This window comes from Alnus glutinosa, chromosome 6 (genome assembly GCF_958979055.1).
Source record: "Alnus glutinosa chromosome 6, dhAlnGlut1.1, whole genome shotgun sequence".
NCBI lineage: Eukaryota > Viridiplantae > Streptophyta > Magnoliopsida > Fagales > Betulaceae > Alnus > Alnus glutinosa.
Genome location: NC_084891.1, coordinates 27,617,339 through 27,633,663, shown reverse-complemented (window position 1 = coordinate 27,633,663; position 16,325 = coordinate 27,617,339). Strand labels below are relative to the sequence as shown.

Genomic DNA, 16,325 nt, shown 5'->3' with positions numbered 1-16,325 from the left:
AATTAATTAATTGTATGTTACATCAGACCAATTAATTTAGACACGTTTAGTACACGGAAGGTCATGTATATATCCACTAGCTATATGTGCGATGTGGCATAGTTACATTAAATTACATATATAATTTTTTATTTTTTATTTTTTATTTAGGTCAAATTACATATAGTTATAGCGTTAGTGTTGACACAAATAGATAGCAACATTGTGCAGGTGCCCTATGAAGAATTGAGTCACTTCATAGAGCCTTTTACAGAAAAATTGAAGACACTATTTACTTCTGTAGTCTGTGACTCTGTTGGAAGGAAACATCACTACAGGCTACAGCCACCAAGATATAAAGAAAAATGTGGTCATGAATTTTCATGAAATTATGTAGGGTGCTGATGTACTGTAAAGGCTGTAAAGCTGGAGGTTGAATGGATTAGGATATACTACAATTTGAGCAGTATATGTGAAAGAATTTATATGAGACTTATTCGTTCAAGTAAGTGGTAGGATAGTTCAAAATTTATTTGACTAAGTAAGTCTTATATGACATTTCTCACGATGTTCTACTTAAATTACTAGCAATTTCAATAATAAATTGTTGGAAATCGATCTGAATCCAAATTGAACCTCCATTGCCCACCTTTGGACCTACAATTTGAAGGTGGCAAGAGGAAACAGCATTTGTAATATATGATATTGCAATGTAATCCCACAACAAATTAGTGCTACCAAAAGCTTTAACAATATATTAACTATTAACTATTTATTGTTAATATAAGCAAAACATTTTCTACTATTCTTCTCCCTCTTCTTCTCATCAACTAAAAGTGTATTACTCAAAAAAAGAAAAAAGAAAAAAGAAAAAAGAAAAAAGAAAAAAGAAAAAAGAAAAAACTGAAAGTGTATTAGCTATTTAATTCAAGGCTATTGTACACGACAAATTTTGAGCCCAAAAATAAAAATTCATTAGAAACATTAATTTTCTGGACAAATTAATTTCTATCACTTGAATTTCAATAATAGATCACAATCTCTATCAAAAATTATTTCCAAAAGAAGTACGGTTCCTCTTATTTCTCTCTTCAAAATGAAGACGAAAAACATACCCTTAATCTTTATATTGGATTTACTTGCTGCAGTGGTCTTTTTATTTTATTTTTTTCAAAAAAAAAAAAATAGTAATAGTATGCCCAAATTAAATGACATTGTAGGGGATGGCAATTCGAAATTAGAGGGTCATATAATTAAGAAATACTTGAATATATATATATATATATATATAGAGCACAAAAAAGCAATAATATTCTATTTGGACCGACCACATGATAAAGGGATCGAAGGGCATGCACTTTGTCTTTCTGTGAAATCAAAGGAGATCCAGGACAGCAGTACAGACACAAGTGCAGTAGCACGTACCGGATGGATCATCCACCGAAACAAACCGACCCCTTTGGAAACGTTGTCAACGCACGCCCACGCCCACAACCATAAACCTAGCTTTTTCATGTTGCAGCTTTTTCAGGCTATAATTTGGACGGTGGCACGGTGCACCGTGCAGGTACAGTAGAATCTAACTCGATCCAGAAAATTTATAAAGCCATGATTGATGATTGGTTACAGCTTCATGCCCACAGATTCGATCTCATCTATATATATATATATATATATATATATACACATCACGAAAGAGAAGAGGAGATCTGAATCGTCTGATCAAATTCATTGAATATTAAAAGTTGATATCCTGATCACTCCTGTTAATGCATGGGCAGCGGCGCAATAGGCACCCCCATCCAGCCAACTTCTGATGATCGAGTAGCAAGCAAACAAAACCCTTTTATTAATATTTGTTCTTTTCGTTTTGCTTTTAGATAAATTTGGAAATCGGTCTTTCCCAAGAAATTATATAATCACAGAGAGAGCCCATAACATCCATCCCTCGAGGCTTTCTTCAACTGCATGCTGCCCGTTTGTGTTCAATCATTATTAACAGTACCTTTTCACTTTGTTTGATCCATGCATGGAAGATGCTGATATATATAATTAATATGTGATAATTAAGAAGAGGCCGGTCCAAAATCTTTTAGGTTCTGTTTATTAATTATAATTTTTTATTTTTTTATTTTAGAATTGTTTGTTAATGTTTTTGTTTTGTTTCTTTTCAAAAGATAAAAACAAAAAACAAAAAATTAATATATAAAGCCGATGATGATCTGTAGTGGCATTAAACTACCTATAAGACAAAATTATCTACAAGAGTAATCTCAACTATCTCACAATATTAATGTGACAGTCTCAATCAATTCTCGAAAGTTGGATCAATCATAATTTTTTTTTTTTGTTTTTTTTTTTATTTTTTATTTTTTTAAAAAAAAAATTTAGTTGAGACTACCACATCAGTATTATGAAATAAATATGTCATTACTCTTATTCCATATAAGACCTATATTGTTGGCTGTCATAGCACCTTAATTTTACATATTGCCTTACAAATTCTCTCTCTCTCTCTCTCTCTCTCTCTCTCAAACATAAGTTACATAATGATGATTATAATGAATTCAAATATGATAATCAAAGATCATGCATTAGGGACACTATGATGCATGCAGGCGACCTCATTAACATGATTATAATGGTAGTGTGAAGTGTTTGACAAATTTTGGTGGGTGGCATGTCGGGTTTAATTACTCCAAGCCCTAATTATTCCTTAACTGTTTAATTGTTTAATCAAAACAAATGATTGAAAATGATTGGCAGACTACCTACTTAGCAATTAGATTTGAATCTCTACATCAATTATGACTTTGATCAGCAAATCCTTTACGAAGAACATTGTCTTAATGTTTTTTTTATTTTTTTATTATTTTTTTTAAAGAGTTACAAGGGAATTGTTAGGGTCAACTGCCATTGGTGTCATTGACATCCTATCAAATTCTTTTAAATCTTACCATTAAACTCTCTAATACTCATCCTCAAATACTTATCCTGCAGTTTTCATACTAATATTATATGAGATTCATCCCAATCATTTTCATCTTCCATCATCTATTTTCAGAGATGAAATCAGGTAGGTCGGAGGCTATCATTCTTTCTCGGTTTTAAAATTTGTGCATAATTTGAGACAGAACCAAAAAAGTCACGAGAACAAGGAGGGTCCTCAGAGGTGGGGGCCACACCCCCAAGGCCCCTCTAGTACAATTTCAATCTCTCACTATTTTTGTATTAACTACTATAATTAAACGATATTCTAGATTGAAAATGGGATTGAAGCCTCTGTATAATTCAAACCACCAAATAAGGGCATTAATGTCTATAGCTTGTCTTCCATAACTAATTTTCCGTATTAAGATCAAGAACAGTTATTGCAAATGATAAACAAATTAACAAAGCTATTATCTTTCATTTTTTTAATTCTTTTTTCAATGCAAATCACCTAATATATAGAATAGGAAGGATGAGATTTAAATGTAAGAGCATATTTAACTACCGCCTTTCACACTTGTATAATATCATATTCTCATCTAGAAAAAATTTTTAGAATCGATTCTCAACATTGAGACAGAGAGAAACCAAACAAAGATTCTGGAGTCATCTAATCTTTTAGGAGTAGCTTTTCACATTGGCTAACGTAACGTGTTTTAAACGGTTTTCCTTCTGTTTTTTTAAAATAACTAAAATGAAAAGCCACTTAAAACACGTCATATTAGCTGGTGTGAAATAGGTTTAAACAGTATCATTACTCAATCTTTTCGGGTTCACATCTCAAAGTGTCCTAAAGAGGTGGAAACAACTAATAAGCCCATCAAGGAAAAAAATAGAGGTTTTGGATACTTCTTCTTCTTCTCCCCCATTTTTTTTTCGGTAGATTCGGATACTTGTGTTAATAAGACAGTATGGGGGCATGTTACAATGCCGGATTATGCGGGAAAACTGTGTCACAACCTTCTCTCCTATATTCTTCTCATTATAATACAAAGGGCTCACATGGGGAGTTGGATGGACGTGAGAATCATTCACCAACCTGAACTCTTTCACCTCAATTTCATAAACTATCCTATTAATATGTAGTGCAATTATCATCCAAACAAACCTTTAAAGTTTTGTATTTTCTTTTTAATATATTTAGAAAGAGAAGCTATAACTGTCTATGATTGGGTGTTTTTGACAGGAGCCCCATACCTGACGATGATTGAGAAAATATTCCACATAAACATAGATCTGTCTTTGAATTTCTTAATTAAGATTACCTACCCAGATATACAACTGCTATGGCTATGATAAGTACATGGCTTAAATGGAATGGTACTTTGCATCCCCAAATCCCCCTCTAAATTGATTGATGAACCAACACAACTTTTCATTTGCTTATACGATTGACAAAATCTCCAACCGAGTCTTGGGTTTTTGACATCTGTCCATTCTAGCTGTAACATACAAATGCAGGCATTCCAACAAGAGTCCCAAAAATACGTTTCATTTTGAACACCATTCACGTTCGTTTTGTTATGTCAGTAGCCATGTAATACCCAAACAAAAAAATTGACAAGAATAAACAAACACAAAAAACATCTCTAGGCAAACAAAATAACTTTCCAATATTCTGAAGTTGGGCAAGGCAGAACTTTGGGCTTTGAAGATGAGCCCAGCCCTGCAGTGCAGTTGGTTCTACTAAAAGAAATCCGATGGTACAAAAGCTTGCAAATTGACAAAAATGTTATCTTGATATTATAAGCTTAATGAGGTGAAGAAAAAGTCATCAGACTCGTATACATCAACAAAAATTCTAGGCATTATAATAAAACATCAATGCCATAAAGAGGCTTACATGAAAGCTGAAATTGCCTTGCACACTCGCATGATAAACAAGAGTACAAATAGTCTTTAAGACTCCTGTTTAATCTTACGTTTCTTTGATTTCTTGATTTGATGGTCACTTTGCCAGGAATAAGCTTCACCAACTACAGTATAATGCTCTTGAATTACCGTTTCTCCCTCACTTTCTCCCCTCTTCTTTGTACTCCTATACAAAGTGTTTTAAATTACTGTCATGCACGGGAGAAGCTTTAAAAAAAAAAAAAAAAAATCAAATTTAAACGAAAAATTCTTTCGAGTTCTGGAAGTTATAAGTTCTGTTGAAAACCTGTCGATTGGTGGAACATCTTCCATATGTTTAGCCAACCAACGAATGCTTCCTGTGTTAGTTGGAACTAGAGACCCAGAAATGTGCAGTATTTCCTCATCAAAACTGCAAAGATGAAGAATCGCTGATGTGAATCATGTGATCCATGTTCTTTATAGGATGATTTTCACATGCTATCAGGACTCAAAATTCAACATAATATGCATAGCAGTTAGAAAATTTTGATTTTCTTCAAAATTTACAAAACCATAAGCAAAAAATCTCAGAACCTCACATAACCATAACACTACGCTTAATAAATTCAACAATGGAGCAATTACGAAATTGATGAACTCAGCAATCAACATGTTGAAGATTTTAGAAAATATGTAGCAACACTTATACATATGATGATTTCTAAACTAAAGGAAAATATGTTAATTTGAATAATACAAAAATATCTTGCAAGTAGACGACAATTAATCAACAAACAAATCACTGAGGAAGATCCTGGAAGGGAATGAACATTTCTAAAAACACAAATAGGAGCTTGTTCCCTCAATCCTTTCACAGTTGACGAATTAGAGAGAAAAAGAAAAAAAAAATTCAGACGTTAAAGCATAAATATTGTTGTATGATGTAACAATGTAACTCGTTAAAGCATAAATATTGTTGCATAATGTCACAATGTAGGTAGAACCCCAATAATATAAGCAACTAAGGTGGTAAATCCCACCAGTCCATCATCACAATTCTCATAATCATATCTGCTAAAATTGATTATGTGTCAGGTGTCCTTTTAAATGTAATTCACACACTACCTGGTAGCGACACATAAGACACAATTTACTATAACGCATAGGTCATTTATTTTAATTTTTTTCCAATTCAAAATAGTTTTTAAGAGAGAACAAATTTTACTAAAGTTGGTTCTCTTCAACAAAAAAACTTCTCTTTTGTTTATGGTATTGAGAGAGTGAAAAACTATAAAGATTTCATAAAGCTAGATCAGAGAACAAGACCACCCAGTGATTTTTTTTTTCAATTGCAATATAAATCCTCAGATTCCATATGCAACCTACACTACCTATATTGAGGGGCATGGGAGGGGGAGAGAGAGCAAGAGTGAGGGAGAGAGAGAGAGAGAGAGAGAGAGAGAGATGGACGGAAGTTGCTAGCGGAGGAGAGGAGAAAGCATGCCATACTTCAGTTAAATGAAGGAAATACATACACACACCCCAACACACAAATTCATATATAACATTTACTCTAAATAATAGATGTAATAAAAGTATGTCACCTCTTGACTAAAAAGCGTATCATGGTTCCAACCTTTATCACATGTGGCTTGTGAGATCTGCTAGCATATAGTTCCTCACCATGTTTCTAGCACAAATAAGCATATCATATAACTAAATTAATATCCCCCTCCTGGAGGTAACGTGGTACAAAATACAGAGGAAAAGGATGTAAACTTTGAAATGCCGATGATGAAGAGCGACTTACAGTTTTATATTTGAATTCTTTTCGAACGTCTTCATCTGTTATGACAGCAGATGAGAAACCAAGAACAATGACATGAATAGATGTTTGTGTAAGCTTCACTACCTTCCCTTCTGGAAATGACAATACAAGAAAACAATTAGTATGGACAACATAAAAGCATATAAAGAATATGCAGCACATGTTCATGAAATCTTAATGGAGTGTACATGTGGTCCCTCTGTTAAAAACCCTTTTATTATATTTAAAAAGAACAAAAGGAAATAGAAGAAAAGAAAAGGAAAGTGGAGTATAGTTTCCCATGAATGATGAGAAGGGACATAGCATAACTACCTAATAGCATATTTGGCTTTGGAGCAAAAAGTAATAACTTTGCTTTTAGGCTTACACCAAAATAAGGATGAATTGCAGGAAGAATCTTCGCAAGTTTATCTTGAATTTGGACGTCATAAGCTAATACCACGCCTTCAAAGGTTTCATTAAACCTGTAATCAACAACACAATTGCCATAGAAGCACATTAGCAGAAGCAGACCTATGACCTAATTTTGGAGGATCATAATTCAAAATTTTAAAATTAGATACAGATGTTTCGCACTTTATACCATCCCCAAAACAGAAAATGGATTTCTTAATGCCACAATCTCTAAAACTGCAAAAAGCTTGTGCTTCTAAGTACAAGAACTACGCAATGTCGGCTGGTAGAGCTTGCTATCAATGCACAAGAATTACATTTCATCAATTTGGTTGATAGCATCTAAACAAAACCATAATTACTCAATGTATACCATATGAAGAAGTGCAAGGCTATTGGTTACTCAAAACAAAACCCATTTGAAAGAAAGCTCTATTGAATCTTTACATATGTCACACCGGACATATTCACCAATACATTCAAAGTTTCCCAGTTACTTTCCCAAGTTTTCTCTGCTACCAAACAAAAACAAATCAACACCCATCCAACTATAAAACTCAGTGTGTAATCAATCTATCACAAAGAATAAGCTCATTCATCCACTCCAATATCGCAATAATAACAACAATAGAAAAAGCTCAAAATCATTGATAATTAAAAAAAAATCAAAAGAGGGGTTTAAGGAATAGTACTTGAAAAGCATAGAGCTAAGCTCACGGAGGACCGCTTGGGAAACCTTGGTACTCTTGGATGGGTGCACGTAGACTATCAAATTGGCATCTGATACCTTCAATCCCTCCATTGCGAGCCTCACACTCTTAGTCTCTTTGGACCCGCCCCACACCCTGCGGGCAGGGGAAATTGGACCCGTGAACCGCTAAAAAGTAGTGAAATCCGTGCGGTGCGGGTACGTGCGGGGCGGGGGGCGCGGGTTTGTGGGGCGGGGCGGGTTCAGCGGCGTTGTCCACTCAAATCCCTGAAGGCTGAAGCAAGCGAGCCAGCGTCAGTCTTCACTCTAAAGGTGCGATATTTGCAAGGCAAGCGTGAAGCCCGGGCAAGACCGTCTACCGGACCCAAACAGCGTGAACTTAAAACGGTGAAGGCTGAAGCATCGATATTTGCATGGCTCGTCAGAAACCTCTCCGGCAAAAACTCTTCCGGGACCGGCCAAACCCTTGGGTCTCGATGCAACATCCAGACATTGACGAACACACGGGTTCCCTTCAGAACTTCATACCCACGACGGAGAAGATCGGCGTCGGTGCAGTGTGAAGAGAGAAGAAAAGGGGACTAGGGAGGGCAGGGAGGCTGCGCAGCGTAGGAGTGGAAGTGTGGAACTCTCTGGAACTTGGAACTAAAGAAAAGAGAAAAAAAATCAAAAGGGGTGCGGCGCTAGGGTTAAGAAGTAAGAACTTTAGGGTGTTTTTTTTTTTTTTTTTTAATATTTATACGGGGCGGGGCGAGTCCCCGAGATTTTTCGAAATGCCGACCCGCAAACCGCACCGCACCGTGCGGATTGCTGGAAACAGGAACGAAAACCGGATTGAAAGTGCGGTTTGTGCGTTTTGCAGGTCGGGTCGGTTTTAACTGTACGGGTCGGGGTTACGGGTCTGCACACCACTACTACTTGTAAGAGCATTCTCAACGAGCTCGGAAAACACTCCATCAAACTCGCTTCTCCTCCGCCATTTTAGTTTTTGTCATATTTCTATGCTACCTATGGCAAAACAATGTTCCTCGGCTGTTTTCAAATATTTTCATTTTCTCATATCTCCCTCCTTCGCGCCACAGAAGCCCTCCCCCCCAACCCCGTGGACTTCCTTCAAAGCCTCTTTCTCTTCTCGCACTCGATGAAAATAAATATGTAGCAAAGAATAAATTAATTGGAGCTACATTGAATTTATGGACAACCAAGATGTTTTGGATTTTATCGAGAAGGTTCTTGACGTATTCATTTATTCAGGCAGGATTGGTTTTGAACTGGTTTTCTCGTTTAGCTTTTAGTATCATGCACTCATCTTTTTGGAATCTAGGGAGACACCAGAAAAATATCCGGTCGTGAAAGCAAGAATTCGTGGGCGACGGGCTGTTCTTCTGGAGAATAGCGAGTCAAAATGGAGAAAGTAGAATAGTTTACCTATCCTGTTCAACTGATGGCTGGGCTGCTGTGGGCGGCGTTCTCGGCGGCGGCGTACGGTGGTGGTTTTGGTGTGAGACTGCTTGACTGAAATTGGGCTCCCAAATTTGAAATCTAGGGCTCCGATTTCCTTTTTTTATTAAAAAAAAAAAAAATGCTAAAAATCACACCTCGTCCCACTCCTTATCGGGCTTGAAATTGTATGGGCTTTTTTTCAGCCCAAAATATTGTAGCCTGAGTTACGGAAGAGAAAAATGCGGGCTGCCCTTAATTAAATTGCAAGCCCACAGACTTCAAATTCTTTTCAATGACCAAATAAAAAGGGAAGAAGCAAAAACAAACAAAAGTTGTAAGCACCAATCTTCTGCGCTGGTGATTGCTCCAATAACATGTTGACATCTGTAAGTAAGTTGTAAAATAGTTATAAAGATGATATATGTATAGCATTTTTCTTAAAGTAATGCTACAAATTATATTTTTATCTTACAATGTTGACGTGTAAATCTCAATCAACTTTTGGATTAGTCCTTATTAAAAGATAAAAATAAAAAATTGAACGGTTCGTTAGGACTGAGTCACTGACACATCATTATTGTAGAATAGTTGTAAAATAAAAATATGATTTATAGCATTACTCATTTTAGTTATTACTTGTAAAAAAATAAGCAGCGAAGATGAGATGATAATAGGCAGAATTTTAGTTATATTTTTCATTTGAGGCAATCTCCACCATTTTATTTTATATGGGATGATGTTGAATTATTTTTTAATTGGCAGTAAACCAAACTCCTCTAATTACATGTTAATAGATGTCAAAAAAATACATATAAAAAAAAATTATAAAATAATTGCATGTGTAACATTACTCGAGCACTAATCTTGAGTGCTAAATCGAGAGAGTGACATTGGTTGACTCAATTTTGGTGGTAGGCCTATTCTTTTATAAGGGCAATATGACCCTTTGAGGTTTGGAAAGGAGAAGAAGGTCCTCTCTCAAAGGTGCATGCCTTTATAAATTATGCTGTCTCGTCATTTGACAACCATTGTTTATCTTATGCTATTTTTATTAACTTTCTCCTCCAAATCAATTTATCTTATGCCAGTCATCCTCCCATTTTACTCTCGGATGTGGCAGTGTGACATGGCAATGACGCAAATGCTAGTCATCCTCCCATTTTACTCTTGGATGTGTCAATGTGACGTGGCAATGCCGCATTAGCTCCAAAAAAAAAAATTATTGACATGGCAGTGCAACGTTGAACTAAAAAAAAAAAACCAACCTCGAAGGTGGTCGGCCACTCCAACCAAACCTCCAAGAGTGGTTGTGTCATCCCCGTAGTCATAAGAAAAAGCCAAGACCATCAGATTTGGGCATGGGGCGGCATCGGTCACCCACTCTCATTTTAATCTTGTTACAATATTTATAAAATATTCTCTATATTAAGGTTTATTCTCTTCTTAATTATTATAGGATTTACTAGTTCACCATTCCTAACCTTTCTACAAATAGAGATCATTGCAATACACTTCAATATACTTTAATATATAAGATGTAGCACATTATTTTTTCTTTGCTGCCACTCTCACTTTCCTCTTTCATATCACCCCATCATATATTTTTACAATTTTTTTCTTTACTCCCTAACGTAACAGTGCAATTGTTGGAAACCCATTTTTTCCTGAAAACCAATATGTGAGGCTTTGTTCAGTGCATCTGTCAATCATCAACAAAGAGGTTCATTTGTTCAGTGGCAGCTCAATCCCTTGGTATTATTATTATTATTTTTTTGAGCTAAATCACTAGAGTGAGAATTATATTTGCAATAGAAAAATGGGCAAATGGCCTCTCCCTCCTCCCTTTATCGAAAAGCCTTCAAAGGAGCCTCGAATCTCGGGCCACATCCACAAAGGCCGAAGACATGAGAATGACTTGCATGAATATAGCAATCATGAATAAAAAAATAAAAAAATAAAATAAAAACAAAGGAATATCTCAAAAAACGATATTATTATATTTATTTTGTTTTAAGGTAAAATAGGGGTTGGCGGAAACTGGAAGACAAAATGGAGGTCTCTCATCAGAAGGTTCAGAAGCAAGTGTCCCCTTCCACCCCTACAACCAACACTGCTTCCATGTTCCCCTCATACCACGCCCGTTTTTAGGCTCTTTCACTGTCAATTATCACCTGTGGACCCCATCTCCATCATCCCACATTTTTGTACGCTTTCCCAAATTTTGCATTTTTTCTTGATTAATACTTTTGTTTTGACCCTAATTAAAGGTTATTACCTCCATCATAATCTCAATCATTTGTTCCTTCACTAAAGTCTCCCATTCAGATCATGATCCATTCGTTTTCAACAGTAATTATCAAACAATTTATATGAAATTTATTTGTTGGAGTAAATAAATTTCATATAATCTCTCTCTCACGATCGCAATCCAAATTAAAGTCTCACACTTATCTAACCTATCACCCATAACAAAAATTTTCACTTGATAACTATAATGTACTACCAATCTACCTCAATCAAAACTCTATGTAACAGTTTAATCGTAATTAATTTGAACAATAAATCGAAAGAATTTTAATGGGATTTACTCAAATACTTGTTCGGGCCGATAAATCTCATCGAAGCCCTTCTTCATGCCTATCCAATTTTACACTACCTTGATTGACTACCTCTTCTTTGCCACTCCTTTGTTTTTCTCATTTTCCCTCTTCAATTATTTGGATGATGTTATGTAATCATTTAATAATAAAAGAAAAAACAAAGTATGCGATTATATCAAAAGGGCCTCATTTATTCTTCAACTTGTCCAATTTTATACGTTATATGCAGCAACTTGTCTCTGTTTTTATTTCTTAAGAATTAAATCCATCATTACTATTGGAGCTGGATCACCAGTGGGACGCATTGCCCAAAATCAATTATGACGAGGGAACAGAGCATATACATAATACATGGCTTCGATCGAATGTCATTTGACCCCACAGGGACCCTCCCCACAGAAACCTTCATTGCATCTTTTTTCCCTTTAAAGTGAATTTACTTATTACTGTTTACCATCACTGGTCAAACTACGTACCACATAATTGCACACACTGACGCTCAAACACTCTACATTGTACCATGTCGGCAGCCCATTACTTTGTAGCTAGCTCTATTTGTTTGTGTCCCGTATAAATGCTTAGAGACTTTACCATTCACAAGGGGGAGAGATTTAATGCTTTAATCAGTGATAATAAGTTAACGTATTGCTATAATATTGATTAAATGAGTAACTCAATTATTTTTTTTAGTTTAAGTTTTTAAGATGCGTAGCAATATAACATGTTATCAAAGCAAATGAACGTCATGAGTTTGAATCTTGTTTTTATAATTCACTTACTATTTTAATTAAAATGATTAAAAATTTTATTGGTATTTGAGTTTTCAGCCTTTTTTAAATTTAATATCTGAATTTTCATTTGTTTCATATATGGTACTTGCGTTTAGGTGTAAAAACCACTTTGATACTTCTGTTACATTTTCTGTACAAATATTTACGGTTTACACTACGTGTCAACCACTGAGGTTGACACATGGCACCATATAATAAAAATAAAAATCTTGGGTGAAGGGGGGTGGCTGAATACTTTTTCAAAAAAATTTATTATTATTATTTTTAAATTTTTTTAAAAAAATTATATAGTACCACGTGTCAACATTAGCTATTGACACATGACAGACCGTTAATATTTAGACGGTAAATGTAACAGAAGTACCAAAGTGGTTTTTACCTATAAACTCAAGTACCACATATGAAACAAATGAAAACTGAGGTATTAAATTTAAAAAAGCTAAAAACTCAAATATCAACAATGTATTTAACCCTTTTAATTAAATCTTTTACTTCTTGTGTTTTATTTATTGAAAAAGCTAGAGCCGATATGTGAGGAAAAGTGAGAATATCGATTAAATCAATCATTTATTATTATTATTATTATTAACTTAAGCTTTTCGAAATAAGTGATAATTTAACACCATAAAAATAAATAAAAATTAGTAAGTTTTTGAGTAACACTGGAAGATTTGTCTCTTAGACAATACGAAATAGCTCGAGTATTTGTGGTTATTTTAGCTGCTCAAAATATATATTTTTCTATTTTGGCTGCTAGATTTTCAATATAAACTCTAACAGATAATCTATCTCATTTTCTAATTTCTTTAAATCTTATTTTCAATGTATTTTTTTATTGTGAAAGAAGAAGGAGAGTGAGAAGGGAGAAAGAGGGAAGATAAAGATAATAACAGTTCATTGTAGCAAAATTGATGAACATGATATATTTTGAAGTATATACTAGATAGATAAAGTGGCTCATATAACTAAATATAATTATTATGAGCTGTACGAAGAATCTGTTGAAAAATCTACACACATCAGCAAAATAAAGTAAGAGTGAAATAAAACTGGTTTTTAAAATTTATCAGTAATGAATAGTACACCAAATTTATATAACATGATTCAAATAGACACTTCAAATACTAATTGTTAGTGTCAAGTCGTCAAATTCTTTTTTTTTTTTTTACAAAAAAAAAAAAAAAAAAAAAAAAAACACGATGTATAACATTACTCTTTGTCAAGGTTTTACTTGAACAAAATTATGTGCTTCCTTATGGCAACTTGGCAAGCGTATGCAACGACGACGTATATCAACGGTGATGGGATTCAGTTGTTGGGCAGTTAGGAAGTGTACGTGCATGTTTGACACGTGTAAAATATCGAACGGTGTTTAGAAAACACGAGTATTTGTGGAAAGTATGGAAGTTAAGCTAGGAATTAACGGCTGGATAAGCCGAGAATACGGCGAGTTTAAGTTCCAAAAAGCCATTGAACAGTGTGCAGCTAGGGAGTCAATTTCCTACTCCGCGTGCAACTCGAATTCGGTGTCGGATGTGGACCGTCCGATCAGGTTCCACATCCACATGAATCCACGCCCGAGAGATAGGATTCGAATAGTCGGATAGACATCACGTGGCATGCATCGGTCATCCAATAGGAACTCTGGCGCGCTGGAAGCTCTTGGAATAACACGCCCATGAGGTGTGAACACGACACGTCAATGGTAGGCTGTTTCTTGAATTGTTTCACTTTCACCAAGCAAAAAGAAGAAAAATGAGGAAAATCTTATCAAGGTATATATATATTTAAAATAAAAAATAAAATAAAAATTTATTCCAATATTTCATGAGTTTGGCTTGTGATATATAAGGAATTTTTTCAACAATTTTTCTTTCATTGTAAAACATCAAATAATCAATCAAAAACTTATCTTCAATTTTATTGTGAAGCCTAGTTTGTATAATAGTTATTATTTGAATGATATTTTTCTTATATGAAAAGATTATTATTATTATTTTTTTGTTTTTTTTGAACAGAAATACTCATACTCTTCATTCATGACAAAAATACACTTGACCCTAAAAAACAAGGATCGAGGGATAAACAACTTTCCTAACAACAATACTGAAAATACTAGTGAGAGTATCCTCCAGCAAACACAAATCAATCATAGTACTAGTAGCCTCTTTAGCAAGACAATGGACTGCACAATTGGCTTCACTATAAACAAAATCGAAACTACATGTATGTAAACTTTGCCGCGCAACATGAAAACTCTCCAAAATATGGTCTGATCTTGAAAGGTAAGGAGGATTTGAGTTAATTTCCGTAATAACATGGACTGCATTTCCTTCAAATATAGCATCTAAAAACCCAGCTTCTCTAGCAAAATGAACGGCTTCCAACGCAGCTAGAGATTCTGTAGTCTTATTCCCTCAAATTACCACACAATTTATAATATTTCTTAAACTTAAAAAAAAATTATAATGTACCTTACCAATCTACCAAGCCCTTTCGGTTACTCCATTTAGATTTTCTATTAAATCATAATGAATGAAGTAAAAAAAAATGTCCAAAATATTCATTCATAAAAAGGTATATAAAAAAACATAAGCAAAAATGACCCAAATCTTGTTTTATTTTTTAATCTAAGGGCATTGTTATATTTTATAAATTTTATGAGGGTATAACAAACATATTACACGTTAGGGGGCTAAATGAAATTATGAAAGGGTTTGGTAGATGGGTAGTGTAAATTACAATTTTTTAAAGTTTGTGAAAAAACATTACAAATTAAGAGATAATTTAAGGGATAATTAGTTTCCCCTTATTTCTTTATTATTACAAGATTCAAAATAGAAAATTATACGACTATTTTGGCCGAGTATGTTTATTTGTTGAAGTATCATGCACTTAAAGTTCAATAAAAATTCAATCCGTAAACATAGCAGACATAGAAAACTACCTGTTTCAAACAAAAAGATAATAATAATAATAAAAAAAAGCTTGATTTCTTTACGAGTAATGTTATTTAGTAGAATGTTATGCGGCTGTCGTACAAGTTGATGATGTGGCAGTGAAAATGAGCAATTTGATTAACACTTGTAAAAATAAAAAGTGATTCTCACTACCGCATCACCTGAGTTGTATGATAATCGTATAGCAGTTTACGAATAGTGTGTTTGAGATTGCGGTTTTACAAATTAAAAGTGCGATTTTAAACCAAATTGTAAAAAATATATTATTTAGTATTACGTTTTAAAAAAATTACAATTTGAAACATAGGAAAAAATTGTTTTTTCAAATTGCAAGCAATAGGTGTTTTAAAAAAAAATACATAATTTTAATGGTTAAACTGCGATTTTGTTTAACATTTAACTGTGTTTAGATGCTGCTGTTGTGATTTTTTTCCTTTTGTATTTCTGGGCAGTTAAATTTATGTGTTTTTGTTGTATTTATTTGTTACGTAGGATTTTCTGTTGTATATTCCGTTGTGACCTCTATAATGGTTACCTAAGTGGTGTTTGGATCCTCCCGATTCTGCATCCACCCTTTACCACTTTCACTGGTGGCCCAGGTTCTTGGCATCCGTTTCAAGGCTCAATAGGCCCACATCTTTGGAAGCATTGCCTCCGCGTACTTTCATTCATAAGTTTTAATGTTTTTTTTTTATGTTTTGGGTTGTCCAATCCTAGTTGATATAATTTCTTCTTAACGTATCTATATAAAAAAAAGAAAAAAAGAAAAAGCAATGGTATTATGATGGCAATCTAACC

At 34.2% G+C, this 16,325-nt stretch overlaps 1 protein-coding gene across 1 annotated transcript; it reads right to left on the bottom strand.

The window, feature by feature from the left end:
- Positions 1-4,690: 4,690 nt before the first annotated feature.
- LOC133872023 (uncharacterized) lies at positions 4,691-8,422 on the bottom strand. Its single transcript, XM_062309526.1, has 6 exons — positions 7,717-8,422; positions 6,944-7,095; positions 6,614-6,723; positions 6,408-6,493; positions 5,129-5,233; positions 4,691-5,008 (listed from the first exon to the last, which is right to left on the bottom strand). Exons 1-6 carry the CDS (start codon positions 7,824-7,826, stop codon positions 4,870-4,872), a joined length of 702 nt encoding a protein of 233 aa, XP_062165510.1. The 5' UTR covers positions 7,827-8,422; the 3' UTR covers positions 4,691-4,869.
- Positions 8,423-16,325: the final 7,903 nt, after the last annotated feature.

Coding starts and splice junctions, on each gene's coding strand:
- LOC133872023 (XM_062309526.1), bottom strand. CDS start 7,826: ATGGAGGGATTGAAGGTATCAGATGCCAATTTGATAGTCTACGTGCAC. Junction 7,096..7,716: donor CTTAGCTCTATGCTTTTCAA/GTACTATTCCTT, acceptor TGTTGATTACAG/GTTTAATGAAACCTTTGAAG. Junction 6,724..6,943: donor AAAGCCAAATATGCTATTAG/GTAGTTATGCTA, acceptor TGTCATTTCCAG/AAGGGAAGGTAGTGAAGCTT.